Genomic DNA, 17,401 nt, shown 5'->3' on the forward strand with positions numbered 1-17,401 from the left:
AGAAACATTTGCCAGAAAAATTCACTTATATTCACAAGTATTTAAGGCAGAAAGATGAGTGAATCTTAACATTTAGCACGTTTAACAAGACAGAAGACAGAATCATGTTCTCTAATGCCTTAGATTTACACTACAGTGCACTGTAAACCTGCAGCTGGCAAAACTAAGAGGTAATACGTTACATCAATATTTTTAAGTTAGGAAATTCAAAGTAAGCAGAACTTGCATATTTTTATTTTGTACTCAGACATTTTATTTGCTCTTAACTTGAAATATCTGAGTAAACTCATTCATTCATTTATTTAACTTAAATCATCATATGATCTCAACATATAAGTTTTCATTAGAGGAAACTTGTCTAGCTTTAATTAGCTAATTCAACAAATGCTAACTTGTTGGTAATACTATTGCTTTGATAGCATTAGCATAGCATAACAATTGCTGAACGAATACTGCAATATAGAAAATTTTACATGTTGTACAACATAACAAACTCTTCTTAATTAGCATAGCAAAGAATTAAACACTTCTAAACCTCCCACTTAACATTAATCTTGCACAAAAATATCATAACATTTAATTTTGAGCATTTACTCTTCCTTTCGAGTGCCATGGCAAAGCATGCTGGGAAATAGAAATCCCAGCCCAGTTTCAGTCATATTTAAGTTTGTCTAAATTAAAAAAAACAAGTTCATAAAACTCAAAACAATGAAAAATTCAGATTTCTTCAAATGTTTTAGTTTTGTGAACTCAAAAGACAAAGAAAGTTCTAAAAAATCATAAAAGTTAATTGAACTAATGTGTTTAATTTAAGTTTGCCCTACTCAAACCAATTCATTATTTTGAGAGTTAGGGTACACATATAGTTATAGTTATAGTTAATGTCACCCCAGCGGCCCTGCATGAAAGCATCAATCACACCGCACGTTTCACACTGGTCCCTTATTCTGAGAATCTGGACTTTTAATTCGGTTGTAACAATGGTGACCAAGACCAGCGGCTAACAAGAAAATGCTTTCAAGCTAATTAAAATAGGCCCAAATGAGATTGAATGAATTTCTGAAGTATACAAACTCCATACCACTTTAAACATTAGATATTCTGAATCAACATGCACTAATGCTACATTTTCTATATATCCTAATCATTCGTTAACAAACATGTTTTCAATACTTCAATGATCTCATTGTTTCTGCCTTAAATTATTACATTGTTTAAATTAATAAATTTTTAGCTAACTGTGTGATTTGTATGTACATTTCTGAAATACATAACTTGGACACAGTCACCTCTGATAACGGATCACTCAAAATTGTAATGTAGAAGACACATGCATTTTCTGTAAAGCTGCTTTAAAATAAATGTGAACTGAATATTCCTGTTTATGTATCATTTATTAATGATAACAGGTTTTTTTGCACAAACATAGAACAAGGTCTACCGAACATCAGCAAGACATTCTATAAAACAGAACAACCACTGTGAATGGCTTCTCTCATGCACATATGCATCCTCGTATATCCAAAGAAAAAAAGAGAGAGCAAAATACAGCGTTTCGAGATGGAATGAAGGACAAATACAAAAAGAACGACTGAGCTCATCATGAAGTGAAATGTTGAAATTAAATGCTACAGCTGAGTTGGAGGGGTAGAAAAAAGCAAAAAAAAAAAAAATTGTACAGCTCGATTCACATTTGACCAAAACATTCATTTATAGTAAAGGCAGCATTTGTTGCTCCCCCGCCCCCACTTTTATCACACTTAAGCATGTGAGTGAGTGGAACATTATACTTGAGAATTTTCCATAACATGTTGCTAAAAAAAACAAAAAAAAACATAAGGACGTTGCTTTTGAGCGCCGGAGGCACTTGACCACAATGTGTAGTGTATAAGCACTTATGATTTACTGATTTCATGAATGAGAAAACTACGAGTGGGGTGTCACGAACTACAGGTGAGGAACTTATAGGAACATATTCAAGATTTGTTTCATTTATACTTTCACATATCTGCAGAGCAAAGTGGCTTTGGATTCAAATGACAAATAAAAGCTTCCCAAAGAACCTCAAAATGAAATGGGCATCAATTCGAAATATGGTTCTTGATAACAGGCCAAAGCTGACCCACTGTAGTATGTGAATAATACAAAATGCAAATGCAAAAATAACTCAAAGTTATGATTTGGAACAAGCTGCCTGAGAAGAAATGAAGTGAAGAGAATCGTCCGGGTGTGACGACACTTTAAAGTTAAAAAAGCACATATTGATTCAACACGACCTCTTGGCAGTGGCAGAGATATATAAATTTAAAGAACTACTTTCATGTCTTGTTCTTCCGTAGTGCTAAATTATAGTAGCTTTAAATGGACAACTAATTGACAGAACAGAAGCTTTCAGGCTCAATTCCATGACCAATTCTTCAGTCAAACGCCATTTTCGGCCGCTTTAGGAGATGCTTCTCCTGCTTGTGTTGTAAGTTGTGGACTGATTGTCCTTTTGGAGTGCAAAATGCCTCATTGAGAAGTGTAACTGTGACATTCTGTGCACTTTTTTTTTTAGCAGCAGCAGTTCGGGAATTAGGACCGAAAGTGCATCCCAAGACTGACACAGCTGTATTGGACAGTATCTGTTCCCACGAGAAGACAACGAGAACAGTCTAAAATAGAAAATAAAAAAAAATCTATAAAAAAGGTCTATCCAACACGCATACAAACATCTATCATAAAGTATACAAAATGTGTTCTCATAGATAATTAAATACACATAAATCAGTTTTTAATATATTACACATCTTTAAACACACATTCTGTGTGTATAGATTTATACATTTTGTATATATATATATATATATGTATATTTATATGTATACGTATGCACAACAAATGAGCATACAAAGAGGCCAGAGTGAAGGAATACAACACGTTCTCTATGACAACATACAAACAAATGATTCCTTGCAAACCATCATCCATCCACTAGGTGGCACTACCTCGCTCTTACTTCTCAGCTGCGCTCAGCTGTTTGGACTTAATGAAGGCCATTCCGTGTGTCCTCATGTGTGTGTTTAAGGCTCCCTCCGTTTCAAAAGTTTTGGAACACACTTTACATTGAGTATCTGGGATGCCGTCGTTGGCCTCTGGGTTGGGAGTGTTCTCCTGCTGACCGTTGTGGCGTCCAAGTCCTTGGGCTTCCTTCATCTTGTGCACGATGAACAGGTGTCGGGACAGGGAGTGGTGCGAGGTGTAGCACAGGCCGCATTCACGGCACTGGAAGGACGAGACGTCGGTCTTGTGTTGAGGAATGTGCTCGTGGAAACTCACAATGTCCTCGGTTGTGAAGCTACACACAGCGCATTTCTGTGTTTTGAAGACATTGATCTTTAGCTTCTTTAGAGGTTGTGAGGATGAGCTCTTGGACCTCTTACCAGGAGTCACGTCCCCTCCGGCCTCCTCCACTTCCTGTTCCCTCTCGGCATCCTCATCTTCAGAGTGCTGCTTTCGTTTAGGACTGGGTAACTGAGGATACAAAATAACAACAATGCTTTATGCAATGCTAAAATATTTAGAATGCACTGACATTTAAATATTCTGGTTGATAATGAGAAGCTGATCATAATTTCATGTTCATGTTAGTTTCATAAATAATGACTGTCTAACAAAATAATAATAATAATAATAATAATAATTATTATTAATTAATAAATAAATTAAATAAATAAATAAATATATATATATATATATATATATATATATATATATATATATATATAGTTAGTATTTTGTTAGACAGTCATTATTTAAAATAAAAAAAACTTTAAATATAATCAATGGTTTTTAAGGCATCACAGCATTTTAATGGATCTCATAATTAGCGTGCACAATTAAATATGCAATTTTGACCTATATCGGTAAATAAATGAAAGAATCTAATATACAATATGGTACCAATATATTGTGCATCTCTCATAAAAGACTACGACTTCATAAGGTCATTTACATGTTCATATACACTACAGTTTAAAAGTTTTTTTAAAAGAAATTAATACTTTTATATAGCAAGCATGCATTACATTAATCAAAATATTTCATTTTCAAATAAACGCGGTTCTTTTGAACCTTCTGTTCATCAAAGAATGTATCATAGTTTCCATAGCTTAAAAAATTAAGCAGCACAAATGTTTTTAACATTAAAAAATAAATGATTCTTGAGCAGCAAATCATGTGACACTGAAGACTGGGGTAATGATGCTGAAAATTCAGCTTTGCATCACAGAAATAGATTACATTTGAAAATATGCTCAAATAGAAAACAGTACTTATAAATTGTAATAATACTTCACAAGTTCAACATTACTGTTTTTACTGCGTTTTTGATCAAATGCAAGCCTAGATGAGCACATTCTTTCAATAACGCTACAAAAATCTTCCTGATTCCAAACTTTTTAATAGTAGTGTACATCTGTCTAATGCACTTGCAACATTCCCAGACAATCCAGATGCATATGTGCTAGTCTGTCTGGTGGTTACCTGCTCTTTGTCCACGGTGGCTTCTGTGCTGCTGGAATCTGCTGGAAGCTTGGCCTCTGAGTCTTTGATGCCATGCATCAACTGAATGTGTTTCTCTAGCAGCAGTCTTTTGGTGAAAGTGCGACTAGGTTCTGGACAGTGTCTGCAAAAACCCAAGAGAGATCAGCTTTAGAGTAAAATTAAGTGTTTAAAGCATGAAAACTGAGGGACCCCTTCAGGCATGAGGGACCTAGAACTGAGTTCACAAGCATGAATGGTACAGAAACACATGATACTCACAGACATGAGTAGACCTTCCGTAGGCCCTTGTGTTTGATTCGGTTGTGTCTACATAAACTGTGAGAGGAACTGAAGGACTTTTCACACTGTCGACACGGATGCTTTTTCAGTTGCTGGTGTAGCAGAAAGAAAAAGATTGATCATAATCATGCCTATACATGTGCAATAATGTACATACTTTCAATTAAAGCTCATAATGTTTCTTCCAGAATTTTCAGATCGTTCCTATAGCCCTGGGTCTCTCTGAGCTGAGTTTGTAATAATTATTAGAGTTGTTTCTCATTATATTTTACCTTCCCATGCTCTCTTTTCATGTGCACGATGAAGACTTCTCTCTGTGTAAACAAGCGGTCGCACTCCATGCAGGTCCAGCCAGGGCAGGAGGTGGACGATGGGTCTTTTTTGGGAAGGTCTGTCCCATTACTTTTCTTCTTAGTCAATGATGCTGGCTTCTTCTCTCCCTTTTCAAGGCTGTTGATAGAGCCACTGTCCTTGTTGTTGTTGTTATTTAAGCTCATGGAATTAGTAGGTTTGGAGCTGAGAGGGAGATTGATGCCCAGGTTTGGAGGGCCCTCGATGGTCTTTAAGGTGCCATGCAGGGACTTGAAAAAAGAAAAGAAAAGTAATACTATAACATATTATAATTTTTTAAAAATTAATATGAATATTTAAAAAATATAATGGTTCATATTAAATAGTAAATAATAATAAAATGGCAACAGTTAAAATGAATATCAAGATTTTATATTTAAATAAATGTACTTTATTAAAATATATATATATAATAATAATAATAATATATATATATATATATATATATATATATATATATATATATACATACATATATATATTTATTTATATTTATAACATAATAATGGGTAAAATAAAAAAGGAAAAATTTATAAATAAAGAGAAAAATCAAATAAATATAATAAATATAAAAATTAAATAGGATACATAATATGAAAAATAAATAGCTCTATAATATTTTCTGTTTCCAATAGTATTTATCAATAATGAATAGAGAATAATGGATAAAATAATAATAATAATAATGCAAAAATAAAGATACAACATTATTAATATAATATAAATTAAAAATACTATAAACATACAATATTATATATATATATATATATATATATATATATATATATATATATATATATATATATATATAAATATATATATATATATATGCGTGTGATTTTAATTGAAATATTTTAATGACCTGTTAATACAATTTATTATGGCAAATGACAATTAATACATTTTATTACAGATTTTAACCCCCTTACTTTAATATGATCCAACATGAGCTGCTTTTGGGCGTAGTGCACCGAACAATCTGGACACTTGAAGACAGACACTTTCTGATTAGATATATGCTGGTCAAAGTGCGTGTAGAGCAAAGTCTGCTGGGTAAAAACGGTGTCACACATGGAACACTTGTAGATCAGCCTGCAAAGCAAAACATAATACATTGCCAGTGAAAAGAGTACTTTCTAAAATATTTGGTTGCCTGTTCCTACTTGTGTAGGTGTACATTCCTACTTCTCATTACAAGGTTAAATAGCTCAGGCCGAACAAAACAAAAACATTCTCTGTCTAAAGTGTAAATGCTGCGTTGAAGGAATTATGCCATACGGAAACTTGTCAGCTCATTTATGTATCTGACATCTACATTAAACGCTCACGTTGTCAATAAACCAGCTGATCATGTTTCCAACATAGATACAGGTAACACAGGAAGTGCAAACAAACCATCTGGCCTTTTCATTAAAAGTGCTGACAGGCCTCTTGTTCAAAGAGAGGGCACAGTAATTAAAGCCACCGTGCATAATTTCTTTCTGCACCTGAAAAGGTCAGTGGTGTATGAGTTCTAAACGAAGCGATTTGACACACCTATTGAGTTTCTCTCCACTCTACTACTACTAAGAATTACTGCAAGCTTATTTTGTCAGAATGATGGCAGTGTTTAGTGCATGCGTGCGTTTGCACGATAGGAAAATAACACTGAAGATAGATAGTTTTAGTGAAAAAACAATCCACAAAGCATAAATATCCAATAGTATCATCTGCTATAAACAATATTATCCAGATCTATGAAATACTTGTTTCTGATTGGTCTATCGTAGAACTCTGAGGTCAAATATTTTTGTATAATAGACCATTATCCCAGAAAAACATAGCTGTGTGGGTTTCACGCCACAGTGTTTCTTCTCACATAATACAATTACTTCAACTCAAATCAATATTTAATGTCTATTATTTACTCATTTGTCAAGTAATAAATAGAATATAAAATCAGGTGACCCATTTGGGTTTATTTTGGCATATTGACTGGCTATTTATACATTTTCCTTTACTTCATGTGGTTTCTCACAACAAAAAAAAAAGACATTTTCAACCTTCAAAGCAATAAGGAAGAAAAATAGAAACTGGACAAAGAAGATGAATCATGAATCACACACTATTTTATAAATTCTGTAAATTTATAGAGAAATGACTCACTTAGGCTCTCCAATTTTAACTCCTGGATGCTGGGTGTAGGCGTGGGAATGTGTACTGGGGGCCGATTTAAAAGCCATGGGGCAGATGGGGCATTTGTAGAAGATTTCACAGTGGGACCCCTGAATGTGTGACTTGAGAGCAGCAACGTCAGCGAAGATGATGCTACAGTGAACACAGCTAAGTCCAAAGAAGAAAAAAAGAAAGTGTTACTCTTCTAACCGTCTTTTTTGTTTTCATAATCGATGCCAGTCACCTTTAATGCGGCATCAATCATGGGTGAATGGCAGAATAATAACAGTGAATAGCTCTGTGATTGCCATTTTGAAAGCATGACGAGTCCTCATTTCATGTTCCACTCAAAACCAATTAAACACTTAGGCAGCTTTTTATTTTTTTTTATTTCAACACGTTTTATGCATAAATAGGAGCTTTTAAGTCAACTCAGAAATAAGAATAAAATGAGGTCAGTAGGGGTGGATACACTCATCTCACAATTTGGTTCAATACACAACACTGAAGTCGTGACTCGATACTCCCATTATACTTTTTCTTGTAAAAGAATGCATGATTTATTGCAATCAATTTTTCATATCCTCAATGTATGTTGCTGCATTTTTTAATTGTGATATATTGTGACATCATTCATTGCTACACCCCTAGTGGTCAGTGAAAATAACTACACAGTTTTGCTGATCTCCGGCTGAGGTTAAAAATCTCCCATTTTGTATTCATTTGCTTTGCATAAATAAATAAACAAACATCTTTTACATAAAAAAATAAAGCCATTTCTAGGAATCATGGAGCTTGTTTTTGCCTTGACAGTTATAGAGAGTAATGCAGTACTAACCGATAGCCCACTCTGCGTGTGTAGTGCAGGCAGTTCTTGGTCACATGGGACTGAAAATGGACAGACCGACAGATGGCTCCACATTCAGGGCATATATATGGAGACTTGTGCTGATGGATCCGCAGATGGGAAGCAAAGCTACACTGGTTTGGCAGTAGCATTTGGCAAATGGTGCAGGTTTTCTGTTTAAGTTGAAGGAAAAGCACAAGCAAATTGTTAAAAGTCTTTGAAGGGATAGTTCACCCAAAAACGAAAATTCTGTCATTGATTACTCTCCCTCATGTTGTTTCAAAACCCATAAGACTTTCGTTCATCTTCGGCTCACAAATTAAGATCTTTTTAATTAAATAATCTACTAGCTTTCTGTCCCTCCATAGACAGCAACGCAACTACCAATTGAATTGAGTGGTTTAATCCAAATGTTCTGAAGAGACTCAATCCCTTTATCTTATGAACAGATTAAATTTAGGCTTTTATTCACATGTAAACATTGATCAGCGAACATTGATCAGCTCAAACGTGCTGCGTAACACTTGAATGAACCTCATTGGTTCTTGCACGTCAAGCGAACATGCGTGAGCTTGCGTTTACCACAACTGATGTGTGAGTTGATGAATGTTTATATGTGAATAAAAGCCTAAATTGTTCATCATATAAAACGATCGTGTCTCTTCAGAAAATTTTGACTACTCCGCTAAATTCATATGGATTACTTTTACAATCTCTTTATGAACTCTTAAAATCGTCAAAGTGGTAGTTGCATAGCTGTCTATGGAGGGACAGAAGGCTCTTAGATTTCATTAAAAATATCTTTATTTATGTTTATTGGATAGACATGAGGGTGAGTAATTAATGAAATAATTTATTTTTGGGTGAACTATTCCTTAAACACAACTTTTAACTACTTCTGTAAATAAAAGAGGAAGTCAGTGTTGTAGTATTCAAGACTGGACTCTACCCTCTTCTGGTCTTGGCCTGGACTCAGACTCAAAACTCTTCACAAATAATACATGCACTCACCTGTCCACCTGACTCAGGAGCCTGCTGGTAGTGCATTGCAAGAGATGACTCTTCCTGAAATGTCTCACTGCACTCCAAGCACTTCAGATTCGATTTGCAGACCTTGGTGGTGTCCTTATCCAGTGGCATGGCAGCAACAACGGGGGTTGAAGAGGGTGCGGAGATCACTGTGGTTGGGTTTCCCTTCCCTTGACTTCCCACAATGGAGGATCCAAGATTAGCTGAAGAGGTGGGAGCGGTGGAGGTTATTGATGGCGCTAGGATCATCTGGTCAGCTGGAATTGGCTTCAAGATGAGATGTGAACACTGCATGACAACCCCTTTGTCTTTGTGTCCTCTAGCATGTGACAGAAGGCTGCACTTGTTGTAGAAGACCAGGTTTTTGCCGCAATGATTGCAAGTGACCTCAATGCGAACACTTCTACGGTCATAATGCTGAGTTAGGCTTTTTTCTAGGGCAAAGGAATCACCGCATTCCAAGCACTTGTAGCCACGGGATGGTAAAGATATACAGGCAGAAGTCGGAGGGCTGAGATTGGGTACATAAACTGGCACAGGGTTAATGCTACTCAAAACCTTATTGAAGGCCTCTACCACTGAGCTCTGGGAGCTAGTTAGGACCTGGACCCGAGACACTTTCTTTTGTTGTTGTTGGGCCAAAATGGCTTGTTTGATGGGTTGTTGAGACTTGGTCAGGACCTGGTGAAGCTCAGCTGCTGATGGATTTTGAGGCAAGAGATTTAAGTTAGTTAGATGGACTGTCTTTGGCACAAGTTTGGTGTTTGTTAGGCTAGAAGCAGGCACCATGACAGTTTGTTGCTGAATGGCATTAGCAGCTTTGAGGATGGCACTGCTGGCACTCTGAACGGATGCCGCCGGTATGACAGTGGCTTTTACAGTTGTATTGTTGGCAAGTTTCAGATTAATTACTTGGGAGCCTGCCGTCTTGACAGCTGAGACGGGTAAGAAGGCAGTGGCCACGGGTTTGATGGTCATTTGTTTAGTTACCTCAATGGCAGAGCCTCCAGAAGTAGCTACTACTGTGGTTGGCAAAGTTGTTCTGGTGGGAGATGAGAAAACAGAAGTCGAGATTGGAGTGGACAGCAGAGAAGAGACAACATTGGATGAAGAATCAATACCTTTCTTCAAGACGTCAGGATCAAACTCGGGCAGGACTCTGGTAACTGTCCTCTTAATCTGCCCTGATGATGTTTTGATCGTTTTGATGCGGACTTTGGGAATGACTGGTATGGATCCTGCTGGAGATGCTGGAGACCCTTTACTGCTGCTTTCACTGGTAACACTGCAAGGACTCTCGGGTTGTTTTGAGAGCATCTTCTTGCCAAGCTCCAGAGCTGACTCCTGCTCTGGTGATTTCTCTGTAACCTTAGGGATCTCTTTAGCCTCTCTGGGTGAGTCTTGAGGTGTGGCAAGGGATTCTGGAGACATTGCTTCTGTGTTAGCTTTCTTTGCACTGAGTGCTGCAATTGCAGCGATACAGGATGAGAGCTTTGCAGATGATTTGGCCTTGGCTTGGGAGAGGTTGGTCGCACTCAACTCAACGACTGGTTCTCCAGGCTCATTTGCTTCTTGGGATCTGGAGGTTTCTTTGGAGGGCTCCTCAGTTTTTCTTGGTTTTCTAGAGTCATAAAGGTTTGAGTGTTCCACTGTGCCATTAGTGCTACTATTCTCTACTTTCATATGATTGTAGTTGCCATTTGTTCTTGGTCTAGATGGACCATCTGGTTTAGTGAGTTGAGAACGAGGCTCTTTAGTCTTTGTGTTCAGACCAGTTAGAGGGTTCGGTCTAAATGGTAAATTACTTTGTTTGTCGGCAGGGTCATCTACTTCAATCTTGTCGTCATCATCAAACTCCTCGGCACTAGAGATGGGACTAAACTGGTTGAATGTGGAGATATTTCCTGCCATCCCATGGATTTCACTTTTTTGAAGCTTGTCACTCTCTTTGCTGTATCTATTGTTGGGTGAAACAGGCAAGAAACCGTTGTGCAGTCCATTTTCGACAGTAGGATGAACATCCTTCTCTGAGAGATGTTCAGTGGTATCAAAATTCCGGACGTTCTTAACAATAACACTAACCCCAACATCTGGACCAGAGGAGACATGGGAATCCTCTTCATGGTGGGCATGGTGTTTGAGTTGTCCTTCATGATCATCATGGCCGGACTCAATGGCAGCCTTGGGATCGACCATGTCAGGAATGTCAAAGGCTGCAAGTAGATCATCAAAGTCTGGGGTTTTCATGTCGCCCATGGTCTTAAAAGAATGAGCTAAACACCTTTAAAAAAAAAAAAGGGGGGAAAGACATTTTATATTACACTCTGTATTACAAATATAGAAGATTGCCAGTATTCTTGCCTTTAACATTATATTCTTGCGTTGAACTATGCAATATATAAAATGACCACAACCAGTGCAAAATGTCTTTTCAAGGCATTAAAACTATTTAAAATATATGCACCAAAATGCACATTACAATCAATATATTATCATGCTAATATCTGTTGATACTATAAAAAGCAACTCTTACTGAGATACAAATTGAGTTAAATACATGTAAATAAGAAAGGAAAAATGAATTATTTGGACATGACATTCAGTCTACCAGTAAATAAAACCGTATATAAAGGTGCTGAAAAATATCAAGAAAGCCCCAAATTCAACATGTAAAACATAATCTAAACATTAAAAAATAAAGAAACAGAAAACTGTTTATTAAGCCTACGCATTTTTTGCAAAGGTACTAGTATGCAGGACCAAATCTGCAAAAATAAAAGCAATAAATAAAAGAGATATTAATGATAAATGAATACATTTGTATAATACAAAAACAACACAATGTAAGAACAACAGTTACAGATTATTAACGAAATAAATAAAGGACTTAAATACATAAATGATAAAATAAGGAATATATAAAATAAAAAAAATAATTCGAATTTTAAGAAGACCACATTGTGTGAATAATAAATTTTGCAAAAAACTAAAACAGATTTGGTCCTCTATAAGGTTGATTCTAAAATATCAGCACTAACTAAAAATCAGCCAACATATGAACATCAACATTTTGGAATATTTAAAGTGGTAAGAGAAGAATACAAAAATAATTATATATATATATATAAGGAAAATAAAGCTGTGTTGTGCTAGTAGGGTTAGCTACCCCCCCCCCCCCCCCCCCCCCGCACTGCAGCCCTGCCTCCATTACAGCTAATAACATCTGCACGCACAGGGTATGCAGGGCCAAGACGGCCTTCCCCACACACAATGAAGCCAATGTGGTAAGGCATGTAAGCAGAGGAGCAGCAACAAAAGACAGAAAAAGATATAGCACAAGGACAAGAGTATTTTAATGAAAGACATTAAGCTGTTAAAGCCAGTATGGGGCCTAAACACATTTACAGCTGAGCAGCCTAATTTCAGATGAGGGTTCCGCTCACAGGAAAACAACTGATTCTCGGGTTTCTATCCGAGGCCTTTTAAATCAGGCCACTGTACGACGCAGTAGTCCAATTATTTGAACAATATAGAATATCACACATAATAATAGTGAACACACAGACACACACATGCAAACATATAGAAGTGGAAACATGCAAATGAGCCACTCCTCACCCTTGTTGTTCCGACAACTACAGCAAACAATCTTGCTTTGCTTCCCTTCTTCCTTCCTTCCTTTTACCACCTCCACAACAAAACACCACCACCCTCCTCCTCCTTTCTCCCTGACAGCAGAGGGAAAAAAAATCCACTTTTTGCACTAGGCAGGGCCCATCAAGAAACGATCCACCAGGAGGGACACGGGATGGCACGCCAAAGACCATTCTGGATGGTGACCACTATGAATAACAGCACATAGTGACCCACGGTCACCATATCTGCTCAGTTCTCATGGCTGCCTCCCGACCCTGACGTGCATAACCGTCTCAAGGTGTGTAAAGACTGTCTTTCTAACATCCCTGCTCGGGGCTGTATCACTCCTGAAGACCCCTTTGCCATTTTGGCTGCCATGAAGCAGTCGGCTATCTGCCTGTAGCACAGTGACTGTATTGTTTCCTAGCCTCCTCGTCTGCCTCAAACCGGTTTCAGCCGGTTCCGGTCACCCTGCATAATGTGTGTGCTGCAGTGCAGCCACACAGGAGACACAGGAGCTGCCAGTTTCTTCATCAAATCTTCAATATTCCTGCAAAATATTCCTGCTTAGAGTGTGTGTTAATATTATTGAAGAGGTTTGTGTTCAGAATGCGTGTGCAATTCACGTTGCCGAGCTGAATCAAACGCTAGGCCTGAAAAACACAGACTATGGAAGACGTTTATGAAAAATACATGCACACCAGAGGCTCAGAGCTGGTTTATATGGATGGATGGATGGATGGACGGACGAGAGAAGGAAAAATGAAAAGCCAAAAAGCAGATGCACATTCCAAAGGAAAACCACAAGCACTGTGTAAACCAAAAACCACAAGATGAGCACAGTTTCCTGACAGAAGAAAACAAGACACAGAGACAGCAAGTAGAATTTAAACAGGCTCGGTACCTGACCTCTTTTTGATTGTGCCTCTCGCTTTTACCCCATTCTGCAGCACTGGACTGTTTCTACTTCCTTCTCTGCCTCCCCTCTCCCTCTCTCTCTCTCCCTCACTCTCTCCATGGTCCCTGTTCCTCTCTTCTAGCCAGTGTCCCTGCTTCCTCCTCTCGTGTTTTCCCCGGAAAACCAGTGAGAAACACGGATCTTTGTCAATTAAAATCAGCTGCTCGTCCCCTAATCCTCCAGCCCTGGGCAACCGTGTCCGGTCTCTGCCAAACGAGAGAGAAAACAAAGGCCGTGACACGTATAAAAAAACACACACACAGAGACACACAAACAGGGAAAAAGTAGGCTCTCGCCCTACCCCGCTTCTCGGCCCTACTACCGGGAATCTTCGTGGAAAGGCTTATGCAAGACGTCAGTCCAGCCAGGCCCCATTCTGTATGAGTGTGATTTTTTTTCTTCACTATGAGCCTGCTGGTTCCTGTTCTATAGGTCACTCTCTCCTCTGCAGATGCACGGCAGCGCAGGGAGGAAGGGGGCAGTGTTCTGACAAGCAGCCCTGGCCTTTTGTCTTTGCGTGCACTCGTGGGGGGGAGGGGGATGCGGGATGAGACTCTGGCTCAAGACTGCAACCAGCTGCTGCAGCCAAAGAAGACAAACAGATTTGAGGAGAAAGACGGGAGTGACGAGAGAAAATAGGCAGTGGAGAGGTGGAGAAATAATGAGGGAATATGAGACGGGACTGGAAGGAGGGGTGTAAGGGGAGAAGGGAAGCTCTTCTGGAGTGACGTTTGCTTAGAGAACAAAGGCCCATGATGGCGTTGGCTAGATTGAAGATAGAATGCAGTCGAATCACGTATGCTTGTGGTTTTTTCATGCATGTGCATACAGAAACATTCAATCCTATTGGCTCAGGCATATTTGAAGAATCCCCCAAAAATAATTATGAAATTAAGAATAAAAAAAGAACCTCTTTAGTGACATGATCTACAATAATCATTCAATGGTTGTGGATGTTTTCTTAATTTATGACCCTGTGGCACCATTTATAAAAATAAGCACTAGATGTTCTTGTTTCTTCTACTAGGCCTTTGCCAAGCAAACAAACTAATCTGAGACACTTAACAAAGGAGAAAATACTCAAATCAAAACCAACCAAACGCTATTACCAACACTAGAAAGACTAGCCCATGAACTTATGAACTCATGAGTCACAAAGCAAATTCCGTTTTGTTATTTTACTTCAAAGTCAACATGAGTTTACATTTGCAACCTATTGCACTACTAATCTGATGTATATCCATCTAAAACAATATTCATTTAGATTTCATTCATTCATTCATACGTACCAGTATGCAGTCGAACCAAATGTGAGTTTACAAAAACACAATGTAAATTAGTTTAATAATACAAAATGTTTGGCTACTGGTTAGCATTATCTAATAGCGTTGCACGGCCTATGTGATGACATCCGTAGTAAAGTCATTTCACAGGATAAGCAAGTTCCAGCATTTTGATTTAAAGGTGCAGTGTGTTAATGTTAGCGGCATCTAGTGATGAGGTTACGAATTGCAACCAACAGAAGTTACGGTGGCCGACAGGAAGATATGTCGTCGTCTGAGACAGCAGAGAGTAGCCATTTAAGCAATGAGGTTTCTTTACAAAGATAAGTTAAGAAATTATGTTTACTTAATTTTTCAGTAAAACGATATGTTATTGCAAATACTATTGTTACTTTTTCATCATTGTGTCAGTGTTTTATTCGCTGACTTTAGCTAGCTTCTTTGCACGAAGAACAACATAGTGACGAAACGCGTTCTGTAGTAGTTCGTCCGTTTAGGGCTACTGTAGAAACATAGTGGCGCAAAATGGTGACTTAAAGGGATACTCCACTTTAAAATGAAAATTCTGTCATCATATACTCACCCTCATGTTGTTTCAAACCTGTATGAATTTCTTTCTTCTGCTGAACAGAAAGGAAGATATTTAGAAGAATGTCAGTAACCAGACAGTTTATGGTACCATTGACTTCCATAGTAGGAAAAAATATATACCGGTACTATGGAAGTCGATGGTACCAGAAACTGTCTGGTTACTGACATTCTTCTAAATATCTTCCTTTCTGTTCAGCAGAAGAAGGAAATTCATACAGGTTTGAAACAACATGAGAGTGAGTATATGATGACAGAATTTTCATTTTAAAGTGGAGTATCCCTTTAACGTGTAAGGGGGGTCGCGGTGTATGTAGATAGAAATGGCTCGTTCTAAGGTAATAAAACATAACGGTTCATTATGTAAGGTCTTTATACACCACTCAAAACATAGTTATGCATATGATATTGCATTTCTGTCAACAGATCCTCCTAAATATTACACAACGCACTTTTAATATTACAAAGACGTTTTTGTCCAAAAAATCATCTATAACATGAGCAAGACATGTATGAAGAAAGTAAATGGGGTCCATTTTGATTTCCTGTTGACTTTAAATAAAAATGGATAAAGTTATATTCCAATTATAATTAATTATTACAAACAATATTGTTGACTGAATATTCAATATTCAATGAGAAAAAATCCAGGACGGGACTCGATTTTATCCATTTGGGAATTGACTGTATTGTGAAAAGTGGGCGTTACGTACCAGTATGCAGCGAGTTTACAAAAACACAATGCCTAAAAAGTTATTTTTAAAGCTTTGCACGGCCTAAGTGATGACATCAGCAGTGAAATCGTTTCACAGGATGAGCAAGTTACATCATTTCGATTAAATATAAGATATAAAATCAATTAAATATATTTACTTTATATAAATATATTAATACATTTTTATTAAACAGGCATTTTCTCAAAGGATCATTACCAATAAAGTAAATGGGGTCCATTTCGATTTAATTTTGACTTTAAATAATGACCTTAAGTAGATATTTCTACTGTAATGGAATATTAAAAAAATTATATTCAAAGAAAATGATGATAATTTCTTGTGTTTTATAAAGAAAACATTGGTGGTTGTTCATTGTGGCCTACCAGAGGATTCTTTAGCCCTGGACCCTGAATCATTTACAGGGAGGTTCACTTCTGATGATTTCTGGAATGAGAAGAATATGAATGCATGTAGCTATTGCATGAAAAACCAACAGATTTAAAGTCCAGCAAACAAAAACCTCCAATCATAAAACCAGAAAACCATGACGGCAGCAATGCTATGGTAAATAAATGCATGTAATGTATACTCTCCACACTCCACCCCATTATCAGCAACCCTCTTGGCCTTCCACAATGACAGCTATCAGAAGTATCAATTCAAAGAGCAAAGAACAGATGCTGACCTACCTGTGGGTTTTTGTAAGAAAGAGCTTTGTCTCAATTAAAAGCTTGCATGTGAGGGCTCTTCTTCTCAGCAGGGCAGCAAAGGCAAATATCAAAAGCAAGAAGGCCAGCCATGATTCTTGCTGTTGCACCACCAAATTCAGCTATGCACAGCACAACCTAGAATGACAGACATCATCAGTATGCATGAAAGAGGGACTCAGGAATACATTGCAGTGCTGTCAAAAAGCATTGCAAAACGTTGCTCATGGGTGCAAGAAGCCCTCATGACAGCACTGCTCTAAAATGATCGAGAATGCATGGCTTTCCCCCCGCCGAATACAGCAGTA

At 37.6% G+C, this 17,401-nt stretch overlaps 1 protein-coding gene across 6 annotated transcripts; it reads right to left on the bottom strand.

Annotated features, from left to right (window-relative positions):
* Positions 1-1,375: 1,375 nt before the first annotated feature.
* Positions 1,376-17,356, bottom strand: znf532 (zinc finger protein 532). 6 transcript variants are annotated; one of them, XM_082140972.1, is made up of 11 exons: positions 17,076-17,356; positions 16,770-16,830; positions 12,824-14,005; positions 9,188-11,486; positions 8,168-8,349; positions 7,321-7,497; positions 6,105-6,267; positions 5,097-5,405; positions 4,804-4,916; positions 4,525-4,666; positions 1,376-3,513 (listed from the first exon to the last, which is right to left on the bottom strand). In XM_082140972.1, the coding sequence occupies exons 4-11, from the start codon at positions 11,459-11,461 to the stop codon at positions 2,995-2,997; spliced, it is 3,879 nt and encodes a 1,292-aa protein (XP_081997098.1). In that variant the 5' UTR covers positions 11,462-11,486; positions 12,824-14,005; positions 16,770-16,830; positions 17,076-17,356; the 3' UTR covers positions 1,376-2,994. The 6 variants fall into 6 exon arrangements, with proteins under 6 accessions (XP_081997098.1, XP_081997100.1, XP_081997099.1 ...); XM_082140974.1 differs by lacking the exon at positions 12,824-14,005; XM_082140973.1 differs by lacking the exons at positions 16,770-16,830; positions 17,076-17,356 and adding an exon at positions 14,101-15,138.
* Positions 17,357-17,401: the final 45 nt, after the last annotated feature.

Source organism: Leuciscus leuciscus (assembly GCF_965113295.1).
Source record: "Leuciscus leuciscus genome assembly, chromosome: 16".
Lineage (NCBI taxonomy): Eukaryota > Metazoa > Chordata > Actinopteri > Cypriniformes > Leuciscidae > Leuciscus > Leuciscus leuciscus.